The sequence below is a fragment of the Parasteatoda tepidariorum genome, chromosome 10 (assembly GCF_982258835.1).
Source record: "Parasteatoda tepidariorum strain Cologne lab strain chromosome 10, Ptep-v5.0, whole genome shotgun sequence".
Lineage (NCBI taxonomy): Eukaryota > Metazoa > Arthropoda > Arachnida > Araneae > Theridiidae > Parasteatoda > Parasteatoda tepidariorum.
In genome coordinates, this window is record NC_141764.1 from 52,247,204 (window position 1) to 52,267,382 (window position 20,179).

The 20,179-nt window shown below is 27.0% G+C and overlaps 1 protein-coding gene across 2 annotated transcripts in view; it reads right to left on the minus strand.

The window, feature by feature from the left end:
* Nucleotides 1–20,179, minus strand: part of ebo (exportin ellipsoid body open) — a 37,452-nt gene that overhangs the window by 12,324 nt on the left and 4,949 nt on the right. The window contains exons 6-16 of one of the 2 annotated variants that reach the window (XM_016062290.4): nucleotides 19,483–19,605; nucleotides 17,447–17,667; nucleotides 11,632–11,861; nucleotides 9,881–10,007; nucleotides 8,221–8,330; nucleotides 7,015–7,123; nucleotides 5,997–6,089; nucleotides 3,317–3,552; nucleotides 2,376–2,468; nucleotides 2,143–2,293; nucleotides 1,295–1,441 (exon numbers count right to left, since the gene is read on the minus strand). In XM_016062290.4, coding sequence (XP_015917776.2) covers nucleotides 1,295–1,441; nucleotides 2,143–2,293; nucleotides 2,376–2,468; nucleotides 3,317–3,552; nucleotides 5,997–6,089; nucleotides 7,015–7,123; nucleotides 8,221–8,330; nucleotides 9,881–10,007; nucleotides 11,632–11,861; nucleotides 17,447–17,667; nucleotides 19,483–19,605 — 1,640 coding nt within the window. The remainder of the gene's footprint in view (nucleotides 1–1,294; nucleotides 1,442–2,142; nucleotides 2,294–2,375; nucleotides 2,469–3,316; nucleotides 3,553–5,996; nucleotides 6,090–7,014; nucleotides 7,124–8,220; nucleotides 8,331–9,880; nucleotides 10,008–11,631; nucleotides 11,862–17,446; nucleotides 17,668–19,482; nucleotides 19,606–20,179) is intronic. The other variant, XM_016062291.4, reaches the window with a different exon arrangement.

A 20,179-nucleotide genomic window follows, 5' to 3' on the forward strand; every position in this document is an offset into this window, starting at 1 on the left:
ACATTATTCAAGAAATAGGCAATATTTAAATAAGTATCAAGGTTTTTTTAAGGATATATTATACGTACATTTCAAATGCTTAAGTTTTATGAGAACGTTCATTCTTATAGGAAATGTACTGGAGAGTTCTATATGCCCAAAACTGTAACCATGTTTTAAAAGAATATGAAATTATTCTTAACCATGTAAAATAGGGATCCATTGCAACTATAAGGACAGGAACTTTAATCTATTAGTGTCCACAGTTTCCAGTCTGGATGTTTTAAAAATGTATCACAAGTACATGAACTTAAAATTGCTTTTTTAAAATTATTTTTCTTTGACATACATTACTTTTCAGTATTCTATTCCATTTATATTTTATTAATGGGCACACACAACACATGGTCAGTAGATAGTGCAGATTTTTGAATTCTAGCAATGGCAGGACATATTATTCAGTTGTTATAATGAATCTTTTAATCTACATGAATTAATTATAAGTAAGTTTTATATACATTTTATAAACGACAGCCTATATGAAGAGTTCAGCTGATAATGAGGACCACTTCCTTTAATTAATGTAGTACAAAAGTTGTTTGTCACCATTCTCAGATAAAAAGGAAAAAAAAAGTTTTTTAAAGTTAGTATTAATTACTTACAGTATCTAAGTAAATACAATTGTCAAATTTAAATTTTTATCATTGAATTTTACATACAGATTTTGACAGTTTGACACTGAGCTTCTAATTTATTTAGCGATTTTTCAGTTGATTTCAAATTTTCTAATATAAATATACAAAATATTACTAAAAAATTATTAATTGGGCATTAATAGATAGTTCTTTTCTCATTAAATAAATGTAATTTAAACAATATTTACTATTAGATATTAATAAACATCATACAAGAGCATATTCTTATTAATATGCGAACTCGCTCATATATTCAGTGGAAAAAGAACAATACACAATTATGTGTTTTTTTCCTTAAAAGATATGAATACATTTTAAGAGTTGCTTTTGTTTAAAATGGGGCTCTGAGTCAAATGGGTCTCTGAGTTATAACTTTAATACATCGTTTATTAGCTGGTACAAATGTTATAAAAATAGCCTTTCACACTTTATTTTTTTGTCTTCAATTAATTTATTAACCTGGTTACTTTTTAAATTTCAGGTCTAATATCTAAATAGGATTAGCACATGTTATTCAGATATTATACCTTATATTAGATTGACCTATTAAAACTTCAAACAGATTTAATAAATATAAAGTGTTAAATTGTTTACAAGAAACACATTTAAAAATATCTTACTTCTATTGGCAAAGTTCTGAGCGCTAATTTGGCAACCAAAGAAAATAATTCTTGCACGGGAATAAACTGAAATAAAAGAGCTGGTCTCACAGTATAAGTAAGTGAAATTAATAAGTGAGCAGCGCTATGTGTAACTTTTTCTGGCACCTGAAAGAAAAGTATGCATTAAGAGGCCATTTTTAAATCCTTTTGCAGTAAAACAGAAATAACTCCTTTCAAAAAATTATAACAGGTACTGCTGATATAAAGACTAGTTATAAGATAATTTTTAATCAAACTAATAGTATCAATAAAATTATAGACCAAAATGAATTGTATAATATTTTTGAGAAAAATGGAATTTTTTTCAATATTAGGAAAACATTACAATACAGTTATATTTACAGTATTGCATCAAAATATTTTTAAAATTATATTGTTTAAAACAATTAATAACAATCCAATCATAAGATGTAAATGTTATGTGATGTAAAAAAGTGGAAAAATTATACTTTTCAAGACATAAACAAAATTACTGCTACATCAATCAAATAAAAATATTGCAATGCAAAACTTTTTTTTAACTTATAAAAACTTAGATAAATAGAAAAAATAAATCTGGTTATAGCATTTAATGTAAAACTATACAGCCCATCAAGTGTAAGGTCTGTTCATAACATTCATAGTTAAAACTTGAGGAACAAGAGAATTTACAAAAACAAAAAAAAAAAAATTCATGGTTTAGTTTTTATACTTTATTTAGTTTCAGTTTATCTTTTAGATTACTTATAATTTTCCTGAAATATTTCTAAAATGAAGAAAATTTTGGTTATAGCTTCGGAAGGAATATTTAAAAGTGAACATTTTACCTCTTTTTTTATATTTACAATTGCAATATTAGCAAACACTTTTTCAATAGATCCACCATCGGAATTTTCTTCTGGTACGTGAATGTTTTCTTTGCTGTATTCTGTTAACCAGTAACAAAAAGCCTTCAATGTAGCTAAAATTTGAGCATGACTGCAATACATAAGTTAATTAAATTAATTTTGGAAAAGAAAATTTTAATAAGCTTCAGAGAAAAGAAAGAAAAAATACTAACACTTCAATAAAGTCTCCTTTTAAAACAGATGGAGCTTCTGTTTTCATTTCATAAAATTTAAGACGATTACTGTAAGTAGCAGCATGGCATAATCTAAAATAGTATTAAAAAATTATAAATTAATTAAAAAAACATTTCTATTTTCCCTGAAAACTTTATTTAAATTGAAGGGGAGATAGATACCAAATAAAAAAAACAGGTAAGGTTAAAAAGTTACACTTTCCAAAAGTAATGAAGTATCAGTGTATCAGGGAGCGTAGCCAAATTATTCAACAAAAAATAAGCACTTTTCAAGAACTCAAAAAACATTTGTAAGCACTTTAAAAAAATATCATAATTAGGCAGGGTTGAAAAGCTTTTGACAATTGACGGTTTTATCTTATTTTAACCGTCATGTCAAAAAAAAAACTTTTGGCATTGTTTTTGACAATTGTCAAAATTCATAAAATTTTGAAACATGTAAAACACATGGCGTTTTCATAAGCTACAGACTGACAATACTCTGAAATAAATTGGGGCTGAATTTATTATGAAAAAGCAGAATAGAACAATGTGAACTGTGTCTTTAAGCATAATTTGTAGCGAAAATCAACATGGTAAAGGAAAAATCTCATATTGAAAAAGGGAAAATTAAGCACTTTTTAAAAACACCCAATGAAAAAAAGCACCTTTAAGAGCTTTTAAAAAACGAAAATAAGTCCATTTAAGCATTTTTTAAAAACGCTATGCACCCTGTTTATAACAAGTATCCTTCATGTAGGATAACATAGTGAAACATATACAGTAGAATAAATATACATAGGCTTCACAACAAAATTAATATGCATAACAACAATAGAAAACTATGATACACAGTTAAACATGAAAACTAGACTTAATATATTTGTCAACATAAAATATGTAAACAGCATTTTCTGGTAAAACTTAAACAATAGACTTACTTTTCTAAGATTTTTTGTGCCTCTAACTTTCGATTTACAAAATTGTCACCACAGAAATTCACAACTAAACGTCCTAAAGCTTGTAGCATTGAAGACAAATCTCTGAGACTGCAATGCAATCTACGACATTCATTTTCAGCACAGATGCTAAGCTCAATTGGCGAGTGATTGGCATCAGTTTTAACAAATCTTTCAAGCTCCAAGTAAATTCGCAAATTCTCTTCAAATATTGAATACTGTTAAAAAATATGCAAATTAAATTTGAAAATAATAATAATTTCACTGAAATTAATACAACACTTCACATAGAGTATTTATATATTCTAATCATTACATTTCCAAATTTTTTTCTTACTAAATCAATCTAAAAAGCACTAGTGAATTCTTATATTGTAACAAAATCAAATTAATATAAAACAGTTATATTAAAGTTGATGAAAGGTAAAGAATTTCAGTTCTTTCCAAATATATGTTCTTAATTTCATATGTAGAGTGAGAGATCATTTATTACACCAATGAAGTTTCAGAAAATGAATAAAACTAGTTTTGAAACTAAATGTCTCATAAATATCAGCAAAAAACTCATTGGCAAAGAGCTGCATGGTTTACTTAATGCAGGATAGGAAATAAAAAGAGTATATGAAAGCAGTTTTGTGAATTATCAAGAGTGTTAAGTATTTATATATTTTACTATACATAAAAATCTAATGATTGTGTCGCAGTTTTCCATTGTAGTCTGCTCATTTTTATTGTAAAATCAAGTGGTAGGATCCAGTTTTTCCTCATTCATTTTCATATTGTTTTGGTTGTCATCGGCATAAAATTAATAAAAGTCATGAAGGTATTGTTCTTCTATAAATGTTTTTGTATCCCTAATTTAAAGTTATTTTCCTGTACTGCTATTATTACGCTTTTCATTCAAGAGTTTAAAATTAAGAGATTTGTTTTAGTTATTTATTTATTATTATTATAAAATTTATTAAGGTGGTCTAATCTTATTAACTGTTTTACAATTATTCCCTTTCTGCAAATAACATTAATATACTGTTATAAATTACAGTTAAAGAGATCTGTTAAATGATTTAGACTGCAGCTTCCGGCACAATGAGATACGTGATGAAGTGAAAATATCAAATTAAGGTTGTGAACTCAACAAATTTGTTTAAACAATATAATGTTATAGCAATATGAATGTCACATCAATAGATATAAATATTTATAATACTAATAGTTAATAAGAGATGGCTGGGACACCTATGGAGAAGCCCTGAAAACAGCACCATGAGAATGGTCACCTTTAAGAGCCCCGAGGGGTCACGTCCTAGAGGCAGACCCCATACTAGATGGCTCAACAACATCGAAAATGATTTGAAAACTCTAAAGATTAGAAATTGGAAGGGAGTTGCCATTTATAGGCGGTGCTGGTGTTTGTCAGCTGTTGAGGCAGCGAAGGCCTGCAAGGGGCTGTTGTGCTGACAAAGAAGAAGAATAGATAATAATATTTGGACATAGGGAGTGGAGGCACAAGAGTAAGCAAACAGAATTCCTTTTAGTATATGTTAGTTCATATATGTTAAATGAATAATTTTAATTTTAGCAGAAAAACTGTTTTCTGCTAAGAAACAATTATTGTGAAGGAATCATCAGGGTTGGTGAACAGCAGCGAACAGGGGTTTAACACCCTAGTATATTATATACACATCAAATGAAAGTCACCATAGAGCGTGAAATAAGTACAAAGAGAAAAAAAAATGATATTGACTCAACAATGCAAAGTTAGAAAGACAAAAAGTAAAAGCTTTAAGAATTACCATAAATCTGATAGTAAGTATTTTGATTCTTTTAATCAGCAGAAAGTCATTACATAATGAAATTAAAAAAAAAGAAAAGAACAAAGAATAACACTGAATTAGAATAGCATAAGAAGCAAAAGTTATCAACAAAAACTGAAACGTTTGTAAGCTGGTTAAAGGCAGAGTATAAAACCAAAAGCTTTCTGCACATAAAACATTTTTGCAACAAGGAAACGATATTTAAGTAGCAACAAAAAACATTATTTGTTACATTAAAATAATGACACTATTCCAAAAATCAAAAGAGAATTTAAAAAAGTGTGAAAATGAGATTAGCGGGTTTCTATAAAATGGAATCAAAATATTTTTCAAAACTGAAAATTTTCTGCAAAACATGGCGACTTTCTGCACACAGTAGACAATAGTTCATATCTACATTTTGTGACCTAAGCCAGGAGACCTTAAATCCGAGCTCACTTGAACCTAATAGGAAATTTTGTTGTTCAAGATTTATCATCCCAGTTACAGACCAAAATTCATAAGGATATAATGCCTTAACTTATAAAAAGTTGAAAAATTTTCCAGAAATATATTAAAAAGAATACTTATGTATAGATCAAGAGATGTAATGCTACTTATTTAAATTTTTTTTTTTATGGCTAATAGTTAAACCAAACAGATTTTGTATATTTGTTTGAAAGCATTAAGGATGTGTAGTGCACAATGTGCACATTCCATGGGTCTAACAAACTGGTGCAATTCTTTGACAGGGACTATTGCTATCTTCTAAAATTCTATTTATTAGTAAAAAATTATTTTACAATTAATAAACATTGTTTCCCGTTTGCACATAAAAGAAGAATAAGATACTGTCAAAAAGTACTTACAACTAAATTAAAAATTTCATTTGGCATCAAATCAGACACTTTGGATGCAATTTCAAGACATTGGCACAAAAAAGATTGCCACTCAGTAAAGGACTAAAAAACAAAATGGAAATATTAGATAATAGTGCGATGTTCCATAACATAGATCAAACCAGTCTTTATAAAAAATTATTAAATAAGTAGTTAAACTTAAAATACAGATTTAAATTGATTTTAACGTGGCTTCAAGGAAAAATATAGTTATTCTGGATTACATGATTGTATTACATTCATTAAAACATAGTGGCAATATAGAATGATACTAATTCCCATTGCTATTTTTAAATTAAGTTCTAAAAAGAGATTTTCTACATTATTATTAAATTAATTTAATGTAACTTGCAGTATTTTTATTACCTCAATTTATAATTATTTTTGCTACCACAATTTATTAATCAAGTCATAGTCTTTTATCAGTATTATTTTTAAAAGTGTTTTCTGGTTAGAAAAATATTGAAATCATGCTTTTACATTTCATATTGTTCATAGAAACTATATACTACAAAAAAAAAAAAAAAAAAACAAAAACAAATAAATATTTCTGTATATATATATAAACTCTGTTGAACTAAACGGGATGATTTTAAAGAAAAGAAATACACAAACAGGTACAATAAATATTTTTAAACATTTTATCAAAATAAAATAAATTTTAGTATAAACAATTTTATTTTGGAACTCATATTAGACATGGTAGTAAATAATCAAGGGTTCCGGAACTATATATCTAGTTTGAATGTTGTCCGGAACTATATATCTAGTTTGAATGTTGTAAGTTCGGAGTAAAACTCAGCTAACTAAACACATACCACACTCACCTCCCAAGCTAAATACTATTTGAAATATTACAACCACTTGGGTCAAATTCAAGCAAACATTCTCATGATAGCAATTGTATACCAACTGACAGTTTTTAAAATGTTTATACCCGTTAAAGTTCTTTAGTTTATTTAGTGTGATATAAGGAAAACATATATACATCATCATCCAAATCTTCATCGTCCAGTTCCTCTAAGCTTGACTGATTAAAGCGAAATTGTAACTTCCTTAAAATTTCTTGAACTAAAGCTAATAAGGCTTCTCTATACCTAGAAAGAAAATCATTGCAAATAATTAAGTCACAATTAGTTACAATTACAATTCACATAATTATTTAACAATTTTAGGAATTCTAAACAATTTAAATCAAGAACCATAAGAATTGTGATCATTGAATGCATGTCCAAAAGGAAGCAATCTACTTTATCTTTATATTTTACACAGTTTAAGGTGGTCGATTAAAGCCTGAGTAGTTTAAGAAATAAAAAAAAAAACTATTACAACTTCAGTAGTTTATATTATTGTGAAAAATAAGCAGGAGACTTTCTTCCCACCTTCTCTGAAAAAGATGATAAAATATCACACAATATTTGAATTTATTATATATATATATATATATATATATATATTAAACACAGATTGACATGCATGTAATAGTTCATTTTTTGCTAAAATGCAGTTTCATTTTTTTTTCTGACCACACCTATCCAGTGGAATCACAATATATTTGTTGTTCAAATGAGCTACAGATGATTCAATGAAAAAAATAATAACACTGTGAGCTAAATCACTTTCCGAGTTGCAACTGCTTTGAAATAAGTGACAATAGCATATTTTTTTATAGTCATTTTTTCTTTAGTGTTAGTATCTGATATGCAATGCCTCAGAAAATAGTTGTAATAACTCAGTAAATAAAAGACATATTCAGTAAAAAAGAGAAGAAAAAAAATGTATTTTTGTTATTTAAGTTTTCAGATTGAAGAGTTTTGATTAATTCAGGTCATATATTAAAAATAGAAAAAATGTTACACACAGAATGTTGTTAAAATTGGCAATAACATGAGAGTACTTAGTGAATACTAAAACTGTTAAGTTAAACAGTATTAAAATGGAGGAAGAACTAAAACAAATTTTTTTTTGTGATATGAACTGAATTTTATTTGTTTAATAAACTGTTTAATATTTTAAAAAGCAAATTTAAACTCATACAAATAATTATTATTAAACTCTTCAAGCAAATGAGTTAGTAAGAGAAAATAAAATTTTAATACAAAAGACATTTTTATAATGAAATATGAATAATATTCAAATTAAAACTATTATAACAATAATAATCAATTGAAAATCTTCAAAATGAAAAACTTACTTATTGAAAGTCACGTCATAATTGTTCTCTTCATTTTTTAACTTGAAATTTAAATAGTCTAAAAATGTGTTCCAGATTTCTAAACAAGCATAAAAACCATCGTGGGAAGGCTGTAATCAAATAAAGTAACATGTGAGAGACATGATACACAGGAAAAAAAAATTATTATGGTAAATAAATATATAAAAAATTGTAATTAAAATATTTTATTAAACAATAGTTTAGAAATTAAACATAAAATTAAGTAGCATAGTAAGAATCAAGTGTTAAAAAAATATATATATAATTAAGTAGTATTGATACAAAATCTGTTAATGTTATTCAACAAGCATAAAAAAGGACCTGCAACAAGAGATATAGACGAAGTTAATTTCTTAGGAGTCACAGCCTGAGAAATATACTCAATTTCTACTACAATTGTTCTGTAAATTAAGAATAAGATACTTGATTTTTTTGTGAACTATTTAAAACGTTAACCTTTAGAGAATTTTAATTAGTTTGAATTATTCATATGTAAATATATAATATAAAGATAAAACTGATTCTCTTTCCAAAAATTTGTTAAGTGTAATGATTAAAAAGCCACATTTAATCACAAAATGGATGCTGAGATAATGAAACATTTAACTGAAATTTAACAACTGAATTTTCAAACAATAAAAAAAAAACATTAATATATATAACTTATAAACATTTAGCAACTAAGTTATATAAGTTTTGGCAAGAGTGTTTAAAATCTGACTGCTAAATCAGGGGTCTGTTTAGAAGAAATTTGGGTCCGTTAACGGATCCTTCACAAAATATCTTTTCATAAAAACGGACCCTTCACAGAATGATTTTTCTTTTAATCGGACCCTTCTCAAATTTACTTATCTTCATTATAATTTTGTTGATCGAATAAACCCTTCCCAGGGCAGGAAACAAGAAAGATGGATGTGAACAAATTAAGTTATGTCTTCGGCAGACGATTCTTCCATTATTCGTCCGAAATGAATATTCTGCGTTCAGGAGTATAGGCTAAATACCAAATATTTGTATGTTGCATCTCTAATTTAGAAGCAGCAATTGTTGTTTATTTTTGAAAATTAAATTTTTTTAATTATAATTTTACAGTGCCGAGCATAATCTTGTATCTATTTACAATTTAAAAACTCCTTGAAAGAGTTTTTTGCAATAACCGGACTCTATTTGCACAAATTCATAAAAGCGGACCCTGGTTGAAAGAATGTAATTTTTTCACAATTTAACGATAAACGGACCTTTCACAAAATGTCTGGACAGACCCCTGTAAATAATAAATGAGTTTGCTCATACGTTAAAAATAAGTTCTAATAAAATTTTAAAAAACAATAAAAGAGATGGGGTTATTTACAAATCGAAATAAAAATTTCCTGATTTCTAATAAAAAAATCATACTATTTAACGAGAATAAAGCATTCTATGTAACTATTGTACTAAAAAAAACCCAAATTTTACTATGAAATATATCTAATTTTATTTTTTAAAAAAATTACATTTTTATTTAAAGACAGTATTCCACAAAAATCTAATAAAATTACAATTGTTCTGTGACTTTGAAAAAGGCAAGAACATAGTTGAACTAGATTTACAGTCATCATAAATGTTTTTTTTAAGAAACAAAATGTAATAATTTACTTACCTGTTGAAAAGTATACTTGAAGAGGAGCGCGAGAAATTCTAAAATTGGAAACTGAGCACTGCTTTCAAATCTTTTTAGATGATTAGTTACAAAGAGTTGAAGAAAATATGTGAACTTCTCAATGTATCTATTAGAAAAAAAAAATCAAAATAAATTGGCAGAAAAACAATTTTATTTAAACTTAATTTATGTGTAATGTATAGCAAAAAGGGAGAGATAAAATGTCTTAAATTGCAGGCCTAGAAAAGAGTAAAAAATAGTAGTTAATTAACGGGGAATTTTATGAAATCTTTATAAATTTCCCTTGTTGTGTTTTTATTATTTACCATCATTTTTAAATTAGTGGATCGTTCCTGGTCAGCAGGCCTGTTTGATGATAGCCTGATAGCATAGACAAATGATCTTATTGCAAGCTTAAATGTACTACTATGTAAAATACGATGAGAAAGATTTTTGCAACAATTCTGAAATATGCATTATCTTTGGTTAACCTTTAATAACTACAGTCTCTGATATTATTTAAAATCTGCTTAGAAACAGTTAATAGTGTGCAACATCTTATTAAGAATATTTAGATGTTTTTTTTTTTTTTTTTTTTTTTTTTTTTTTTTTAAAAATGAATAACAGCAATGACTTTCAAAACAGAGAATAAGATTGTTTCTAATAAAACAGAAGATATAAATACCTCAACAGAGTTATCATAAAAAGATATTGATTTTAACTTCCAATGCAATAATTGCAGGCACTGCTTCTAAAATTAGGGTAATATTACCAATTTTAGAAACATTGTGTGATTCAAACATCTTAGCATAATGTTTCAGTACATATAAAAATGCATTATTATTTCCAATCAAATTTTCACATGGTTTAGTTGTGCACAATTATAAATGTTTCTAAACATAAATGGTGACAAATTTTCAATATAGAATGAATGGTCAGCCATGTATATTATATTACTTATATTACACTAACACAAACATGCATAGTATAGACTGGTGTGCACAATTTTTTGTTTATCTGAAAATATCCCCTTAATCCTTTTTCTAGTGAAAACTCAAACCCGATATAAAAAGTAATCTGAAAATTATCTATTTGTAAAATCTAGTTCTTTTATTTTTAGTTACAACTCAAACTTGGTTCTAAAAAAATAATTGAATAAAAAAAAGAGATAAATATGTATCTATTGCACTAAAATTAAAGAAAGTATTGCCTCATCATAAAAGAATATTACTTAGGCATATTCGTACATTAAAACTTTATAACATTTTTACAGTTCTTTTTATCATTTTCAAAGTTAAAACTCAAACCTGATATAATTAAAAAAAAAAAAAAAAAACATAATCAAAACATTATCTGTTTGTAAAATCTAGTTTTTTTTTATTTTTAGTTGTAACTCATACTTGGTACTAAAAAATAATTTAAAAAAAGATAAAAATGTATCTATTGCACGAAAATTAAATAAAGTTTGGCTTTATCATAAAATGAACACAACCAAAGCACGTTTGTACATTAAAACTTCTTTGCAATTTTTTAATATTTTTGCAGTTTTTTACCGTTGTTCCAACTCGAAGGATTTTATTTTGTAAAAAGTCAGCAAATATTTATGTTCACAATTTTCTGAGAGCCATGACATATAAAATATATTTATACATATTCTTTTACATAGCTGTACTTAAATAAAATAAAAAAAAGCTATTATGCAACCCCCTTCAAATTTTAAACTATAAAATAAGAAAGAAAAAAGTTATTACACATCATCAATATCGGCTAAAGTATTTCTGTTAGAAGCACTTTTTGAGTTATCCTTGGTAAGATTTTGCAGTAAATGAAAAGTGTCTTGGAATACTTGAAGCAAGAACCCTTCATAATCTGCAGGTATACACTGTTTAGACATAATTTCATTAATGCATCCCATTGCTTGAATGCCAAGATCTGTATTTTTCCTTAGAGGCTGGTATTGTTGCATTCCGACATGCATAACCTAAAATTAAAAAGCAAAATAAATTTTAAGATTCAGTTTGTTTCTAATTTCCTCCCCTTATGTACGGATTTTACTAGCATTCAGACACATGCATAGAAAGAGGAAAATTAGTAGATATATATGTCTATGTTATGAATTTCTGTCTGATCAACAGAATGCATTGTAATCACTCATAATAATTCTGAATCACTTGTGTGACAGGCAATGGATCGGAATGAATGGCTTTTTAGAAAGCCCTAAAAAATCATACCATCATATTTTTTGTTTTACTTAACTATTATTGAAATTGCTTGGTATCGATATTTGATAACAAACTGGTTTCTTTATTCAATGCACCCATTCGCCACCGAATCAATCTACAACAGCATAGAAAGAGGAATATTAGTAGATATAGGTGTATATTAATATGAATTCAGTTTAACTTCGGTATTATTATTAAAGAAAATTAAATGAAAATGTAGAGGTAAGTCAAATGTGCGAAATGGTCAGAACTTGTTGCTAGAACTTGTCGTCCCTAAAAACCAAAAAGAATTTTTTTTTCATACCAACTGAAAAAAAAAGGGAAAAATAATTTTAACATAAAATAACAGAAAAATTAAGTAATATTTTAAAGATAGTCTTAACAATCCCACAAAAAACATTATTTAAATATTAGGAGGTTCAACTAATCAACTTTCCAAGATAGAATTAAAATGTGTATTTCCAATTGGCATATTTCATATAGTAAAACAAAACTTCATTAATGTTTTTTTAAGAAAAAAAAAAGTAACACCATAAATTTAGCACACATTTCCTTTGTCTCTCTTCTAAAATCATTTCTGTGAACTCATAATCAAATTATAGTCCTATTATTACATCAAACTTATTTGACACATTACACGCCTAACTTATGAAAAGTATTTGGTCCATTCAATTAAGATAACTCTTGCAAAAGAGTAAGGTTTGCTTTTGTTAATCAAATATTTTTGGTTGAATTGAATATTACAAATAAATGGTTTGGCCATGTATTTTATTATTTAATTTTTCCAAGATAAAAATATTTAATGATTTCTTATAGTTTTAATGATGACATTTAATATTCGTTACAATATTAAATCAATCAATTTCCTTTTTGCATTTTGAATCTAATTTTGTCTCCTACTTGAAATATTTTTCATGCACTTGAAAACCCGCAATTGCAGAAAACAATGATAAGTAAGTAAAAATATAGAAAACATTGATGAAAGTTATCTTTTTTTTTTCACCATCAATATCAATAACAAACTAAAAAGAGGTAAAAATAAATAGTTCAGGTGACTTAAATGTTTTGACATCTCACAAATTGCATTTTTTGAAATTTTGCTATTGAATCATTTAATGATTCAAAAACTCAGATTTTCAGAAATTTCATTTAAAATCTCAGTTTTAATTCAATTAATTAGAGTCTGCAATTTAATAATAATAATAAAAAAAGAAATACGGAATACACAATGAAAAGTTTTGCGTTACAGGTTTTTCTTTGCCTGCAGTTCTTTGAGTGCTTTTTGTTAAAAAGTAAACCCAAAATGCAAAGGGGAAAAAAAAAAGAGTTCTGACTGTGAAGTTACATCACAGTTACAAGATTACTCTTTTAAACTTGTTAAATTATCTTTATGTTTGTCTATCTTATTAGCAAAAAAAGTTACGAAATAATTAACTGCACATTTCTTTTTGCTAAAGCTTTTTAGTTAGATTTTTGATTCTGAATGAAAGTTAAGTTTTAATAAAATTTTTTTTGTGTAGCTAAAACTGTGTATTGAACTCAGTTGACACTGATAAAATTTTTCTTTTCTCCAAGTCACATTTATTTCTCTAGTATTGACACATGCAAATTTTACTTTTAACACACAATGTCAATACCCACTTAAGCTTGTAGCAAAACCTCTTCAACTTTTGCTGCACTATTTAGTGAGTCACCTGGTGATAGGTAAACTGTGGAGTAATTATACCTTCCTTCAAAGCAGCAAGAAAGAAGGAAAAAGTTCAATAGACTAAGTAGAAGAGCACCATTAATTTATTGCAAATATATAACTTGTGTACATTAAGATTTAGAAAGAGCACATTTGTGTGTTTACAATCTCATTCCTCGTGATGAATACTTATTTATGTCACACTAGAGCTGTACAAAAGGCTATTGGCATTGGTCTAGGAAACATCCCTTCTGTGATGAAACCATTATCAAAAAACTATTTTTCATAATATACATTTACTTTCGGAGTATAAATTTCTCTTGCACTTCGAACATCGAAAATGAACAAATTCTGAGATAAATAGTAGTGCTTTTTTTTTCTTCCTTCTAAGATTGCTTAGTCATGATAATATGTAGGAATTTGTAAAAAGCAGGTTTTAAACATTCTTTTCTAAGAATTAATATCTAATATCTTTTACTAATCTAAGAACTAATAATATCTAATTTTCCACAGGGTTGTGTAGTTGATCTTCTTATCTTGTAGTGCATAGTTACTTCATCTAGATAACCCCTTTCATAACTATTGCTGCAGTTGTTCAAAAGCTGAATATGAATTCAAGTGGGCAGCTTGATGTATGCATCATATATATCGAAGATTTACTTTTCAATTATAGTAAATTATATAAAAATTTTAATTTTCACACGAATGTAAATTCTATAATATTAATAACATAATATACAGTGAATTCGCGATAACTCGAATCTGATAGGACTGACGAAAAACTTCGCCATATCGGAAGTTCGACTTACCGTTAGTTTCGGTTTTGGACTTTCAAAATATTGTCGGATTATTTCATTAATGCTTATTAATCATTTTTCTGACAAGCCATTTACGATAAGACTGTTTGAAGCACTTTATGATACCCTGGTCCATCGGCTGCAACTTTGCTGTTGTGTTTGGCGGGAGAAACTGCAAGTTTACTGCTTTCAAATTAGGTTGATCACTATGTGCTGTGCATTTATCCATAAGAGTATCACTTTTCTTTTTTTAGCGAATAATTTCCGATCCAATTTTCTTACATAGTCTTCGAATAAAACTGATGTCATCCAAAACTTTTTGTTAGACTTGTAATCCAAAGGATACGTTTTAACATTCTTGAAACATCAGGGATTTCGCTTTTTTTTTCGATAACAAGTAAGGTCAATTTCTCTGTCCCAGACGCATTTCCTCCAACTAGGACAGTCAAACGTTCCTTGCTCATTTTACCCCCTGAGCAGCTTTCATCCTTAAACATCATAGTCTTATTTGGAAGACATTTAAAAAATAAACCCATTTCATCAATATTGAAAACATAATTTTAACTGTATCCTTGAAGTAAATTTGGTAACGTTTCACTTAACCACTGTTCACATACTTCAAGAGAGACAGCTTTATCTTCTCCATGAAGAGTGCGAAAGACATTGTGTGTGCGTTGCAAAGGAAGGGGCAAGATATCAGCTTCTAGGTTTTTTTTCTTGCTTTAAAAGATAAAAAAAAAAAAATCGAGTTAAAGGGAGTAAAATTCGAGTAATCGAGAATAATTAACATGAAATTGAAGATAAAAGGGTCGGGACCTCATAAAAAAATCGAGTTATAGTAATAATCGAGTTATCGTACTTCGAGTTATAGCGAATTGACTGTATATCCCAATGTAAAGTTTGTCTATGATCAAATATATTTTAATTTCAGTAAAAATCTAATACTCTAAACATATTGATGTAACTTTTGAAGAAGAACATCCTGCAATTGCATGAAAAAATCAAAAACATTTAGGAAAGTTAGTCTTAATATATACTTTTTTTAATTTTTTTATCAATGTTTCAGTCTGAAAATATCTAAGTTAAATTTTATGAAGTAATTCTATGTGTACATATTATTATTTGAAAAATAAGAACTTATGAGATTTAATCTTATACATATTTATAACTTAAGCCTATCAGCTAAAACAGTTTTACTGTCTAAGAAGTTTTATCTGTCCTTTCTGTCAAAATTCTCAAACAGGTTTTACTGTATACATAGAATAGTAAGTTGCAGATGCATGGTTCATAACTTAAAACTCTTTTTTGAATATATTTGTCAGTTGAACAGGTTGGGTAAATTAAATTTTCCTCTTTAGTTTTTGATAAAATAGTAATATTGATATGAAAACACCTTTTTACCTTATTATTTTTACTAAAAGTTGTCATTTAATCAATCAAAACTTTAAAAAACCTCATATAAAACCAATAAACAAATTCAAGTATATGCCATTATATTTTCATAGAAATAGGGCAAAAAAACCTATTCAAGCCCACAGGAGCAAAAATCACTTGTAAGAAAATTTAAGTTTACAATAGTTAAGTTTACAATTTTTTTCCTCATTTATCAATGCAACATGTATTATATTTTCTCATTTAATAAAGTTTTAATTTATACTAAATGTTCCACTTCTTTTGCATTTATACTTTAAAACTCATTAGGAAAAAAAATTTATATTATTTGGTCATTTGTTTTTAGAACAAAAAAGCCTGTCAAACCTTTATCTTATTTTACATCAGATGTTCCCAATATTTTTCGGAAATTGAACTCGTAATTATTAATCTTCTTTCGATGGAGCCTCAACTTCACGGATAAGGTAAATAAAAAAAATTGCAAATGGGAAATAACAAAAGTTTTATAAATGCATGATCTTTTCATAATTTAATCAATATATTGCTAATAGAAAAATAATATTTATTAAAAAAAACACCCATTTCTTTTTCAATGACATTTTACTTGAAATAATTTCACAAGGGCAACCAAAATATCAAATAAATAATCAATTATTGATTAGATCTAACTATAATTAAAGTTTACTGGTTAAAACAAATGCCAAAACTCTTGGAACCTATTTATAACTTAACTATTCCACGGAATCCTGGGATTCCGCCGAAAACCATTTGGGAACCGCACCGCTACTTTAAACTATCAATTTCAAAAACAAATAAAAAAAACAGCTTTTACTTTTAAGGGGTAAATTGACCAAATTTTTATCAAGAATTCGTGTAACATTAAAGTTGTTTAGAATTTGTAGTTGCCCAATATAATCTCTATTTTACAGTAAATGTTAAAAATCCAAGAAGTAAAAATTGCCCTTCTGAGCTTTTATTATAATAATAAGGATGCAAAAAATAAAATAATTAATGAATTGCAGCTGAATGATGCTGATATGTTTAAATTCCCATTTAAGCAATTAAAGCATTTCCCCTAATGTATAATTTCCTTAATATATTTAAAATTATCGTACATTAGATATTAACATACTTTTTAGATTCAAATAGCAACACACAAGCAAAAACAATCAATATAAAAATAGCTTCAACAATAATAATTTACTGATAACTAATAAACTATCTCCGAACTGTCAAGTTCTGACATTATTTTTGTGACATCTTACAATTAATAAACACACATGCTTATTTAATAAATTTTTTAAATTAGTGAAAGTGTTTCAGGACAATGTTTGACCATGCAATTGCATACAAGAGTAAACATGCATGAAAAGTTTAGCTAGAAAATGAAAGTGTTAAATTATGAGAGTGAAAAAAAAATATAGGATAGATCCCAGAACATGTCCGCCAAGAGGAACCAAAAACATACATCAATGCTTACAGGTTCAGGGTGACAGCCGAAACTAGCAAAATGAAAAACCGTTGTTAGCAGTGATGAAGTAATGTAAGAAGAAAGCGGTATCCAACTCAACAACTGGGCAAGACATTTCAAGGCTAATACACTGAGCTGGTGAGATTCATCGTCTAACGGAGGCATGGACTGGAATGGATTTTTGCTTGTAGACTTAAACATTCCACTCAATATGCTACCTAAATGGGTTCAAATAAAAAGACAGTTGATAATTAGTAAGACTGAATAATTGAAATTTTAAAAAAAATCAAATTAGGGAGATCCATGACAGACACATATAAACAGAAACATTTATTTAGGTATCAGAAAAAACATAACTTAGTTACAATATTTTTTAAATATACAGCAGGCTTATGATCTCTATATTATCCAGCCTAGTAAAAGTAGGGAATAATGGAATCAGCTTTTCGTTAAAACTCATTGAGGAAGGTGGAAGAAACAAGAATGTTAAAGAGATAGACTGTATGGGTGTCACTCTTAAAAGAATTTAAAGACCGAACTTATTTTTTCTACCAATTAACACAGTCTAACATTGTTCACTAGAATTTTATAGCTATCTTACTCCAAAATATATCTTTCCATCATAATGGCTCATATATATAATTAAACCAATGATTTTTTTTATTTTTCTTAAAAAAAATAAAACAATATTTTTCCTTATTTTATACAACAAACAAAATAAAAACAGCAGATAGCTTTGAATACCTTTTCACACTAATCGCTGATATAAACCAAACTTTTTTCTAAAGCCTATCATTTCTCCATTTATTTTTCAGCAGACCACTATTTATTTGTCCTAGCACTCTATGTATTTTGTTTAAATAATCGTAATTTAACTTTGGTTAGTATTTCAAAATGTTAGGACGTATTTATATTTAACAATAGTACATATTTTGATTACACAAGAAGATGTTGAAGTTCGATTAATTCCATTCTTTCATTGTGATGTGACATCACTACTTGATCATTTCACAATAAATATAAAAAATAATGTTTTTATTAAAATTATTTATTTTCATTTTTAACAGAAAAGGTTTGGCACAATTTTATGGGAAAAAATAAATTTAATTAATAAAAATAATTGGAAAAGGTTTAAGGGAATTAAGTCAACTGAGTTTTTTACAAGATCGTTTTCAGTTCTCAAGACTGAAGAATGGCACCATTTATCAGTACACATTGACTCTTTCTGGTCATAACTTTTCCCATTTATGCAGTTCATTTAAAAAATAAATAAATAAAAAAGATTGAGTATTTTCGTATTAATCAATTACTTAAAATATGTAACATTTGTTTTTAATTCTATGGAAGAGGTGGTAGGAGGTAGAACTTCACCATATTCAACTATTTTGTTATTCTGCCTATTCCTCCACATTAGATTGGATAGTCAGGAGCCTACTGTACAAATAGTAATCTTTCACCATAATGTTTGTAATGACCGAAAACTCAATAGTTTTTTTTCCTACCACAGCAATATAATTTACCCAGCTTATGATGTTTCTATTGATACAATCTAACTTTAAAACTTTCATTGTAGGAATGGTTTATTTTAATTTTTTCTCGCCCTAATATTATAACTCAACAATAAGGATAAAAATTGCAATAGGTCTCATGACTGAAATGTGAACACTTCTATACTTGATCAAACTTATGGCTCAAAAATGCCTGAAAATTTTGAGAAATTTCACTAGCCTAATCTTTTCCCTTTAGCGATCATACAGTTCACTTATGGAAAATATAGTATTTAAATAAATTAATAACTTTTCAATCAAAATACAAACGCTATACAACTAAATCATTTAGTAGAAAATTTTTAAATTAGAGAATTATTTAAGAAATGAGTAACTGATAGAAAAGGAGTCTCTTACTGTATTTCCAAAAAAGTTTTGTTTATAACCTGATAGAATATTATAAGAATTTAAATAAGTACACGGTTTAGAAATCTACACAATAATAAATTTTATTTGGTCAGTAAATATTAAAGAGTGTTACCATACCAGTATGCAATGGTGATGTGCTGAAAAGACTTTCATGACTATTATTTTGGTAGTGAGTTGGCGATGGAGGTGGTGTAGCAGTTACCAAATGACTGTGCTTTTCTAACACTGCATCTAGATGTCCTGAAAATAAGAATAATATTTTGTGTATAAAAAATTATAAACTAACCACTTTTGTTGTTTAACAGCTGCTTCAAGGAGTTTAAATAGCACGCTTTTAAACTTTTTAGTAGCGCAATTGTCAAATTAAATTTTATATTTTTAATTAAAGTGGCCGCAAAATTTATGATTTTTCTATTCATTTCATTGATTTATAAGTTTAATTTACAGGGTGACCACTCAAATCAGATTTCAAATTTCCCTGATTTTTCCAGATAAAAATCTTAAAATTTCCAGGTTTTTGTTTCTTTTTTCTTATAAAGTGTAGGATGTGTACTAGAAAAGTGTCTACATTATAAAATATTTTATTCAAAATGTTATTTTTTTTAACATATCTTGAAAAAAATAATTTATTTTGACAATTTGGTAAGATTTTTTATTTCTTTTTCAAATGTTTTGGTACAAAATTTTGAATCAAAGATCATATATTGATCTACAAAAGAGTAAAATGAAATATTAATATATAGTTGGTTCTTAAAAAAACATTTTTTAAAAATAAGTCCAAGGACAGAATTTAAAAACAGAAGCTAATATCCTA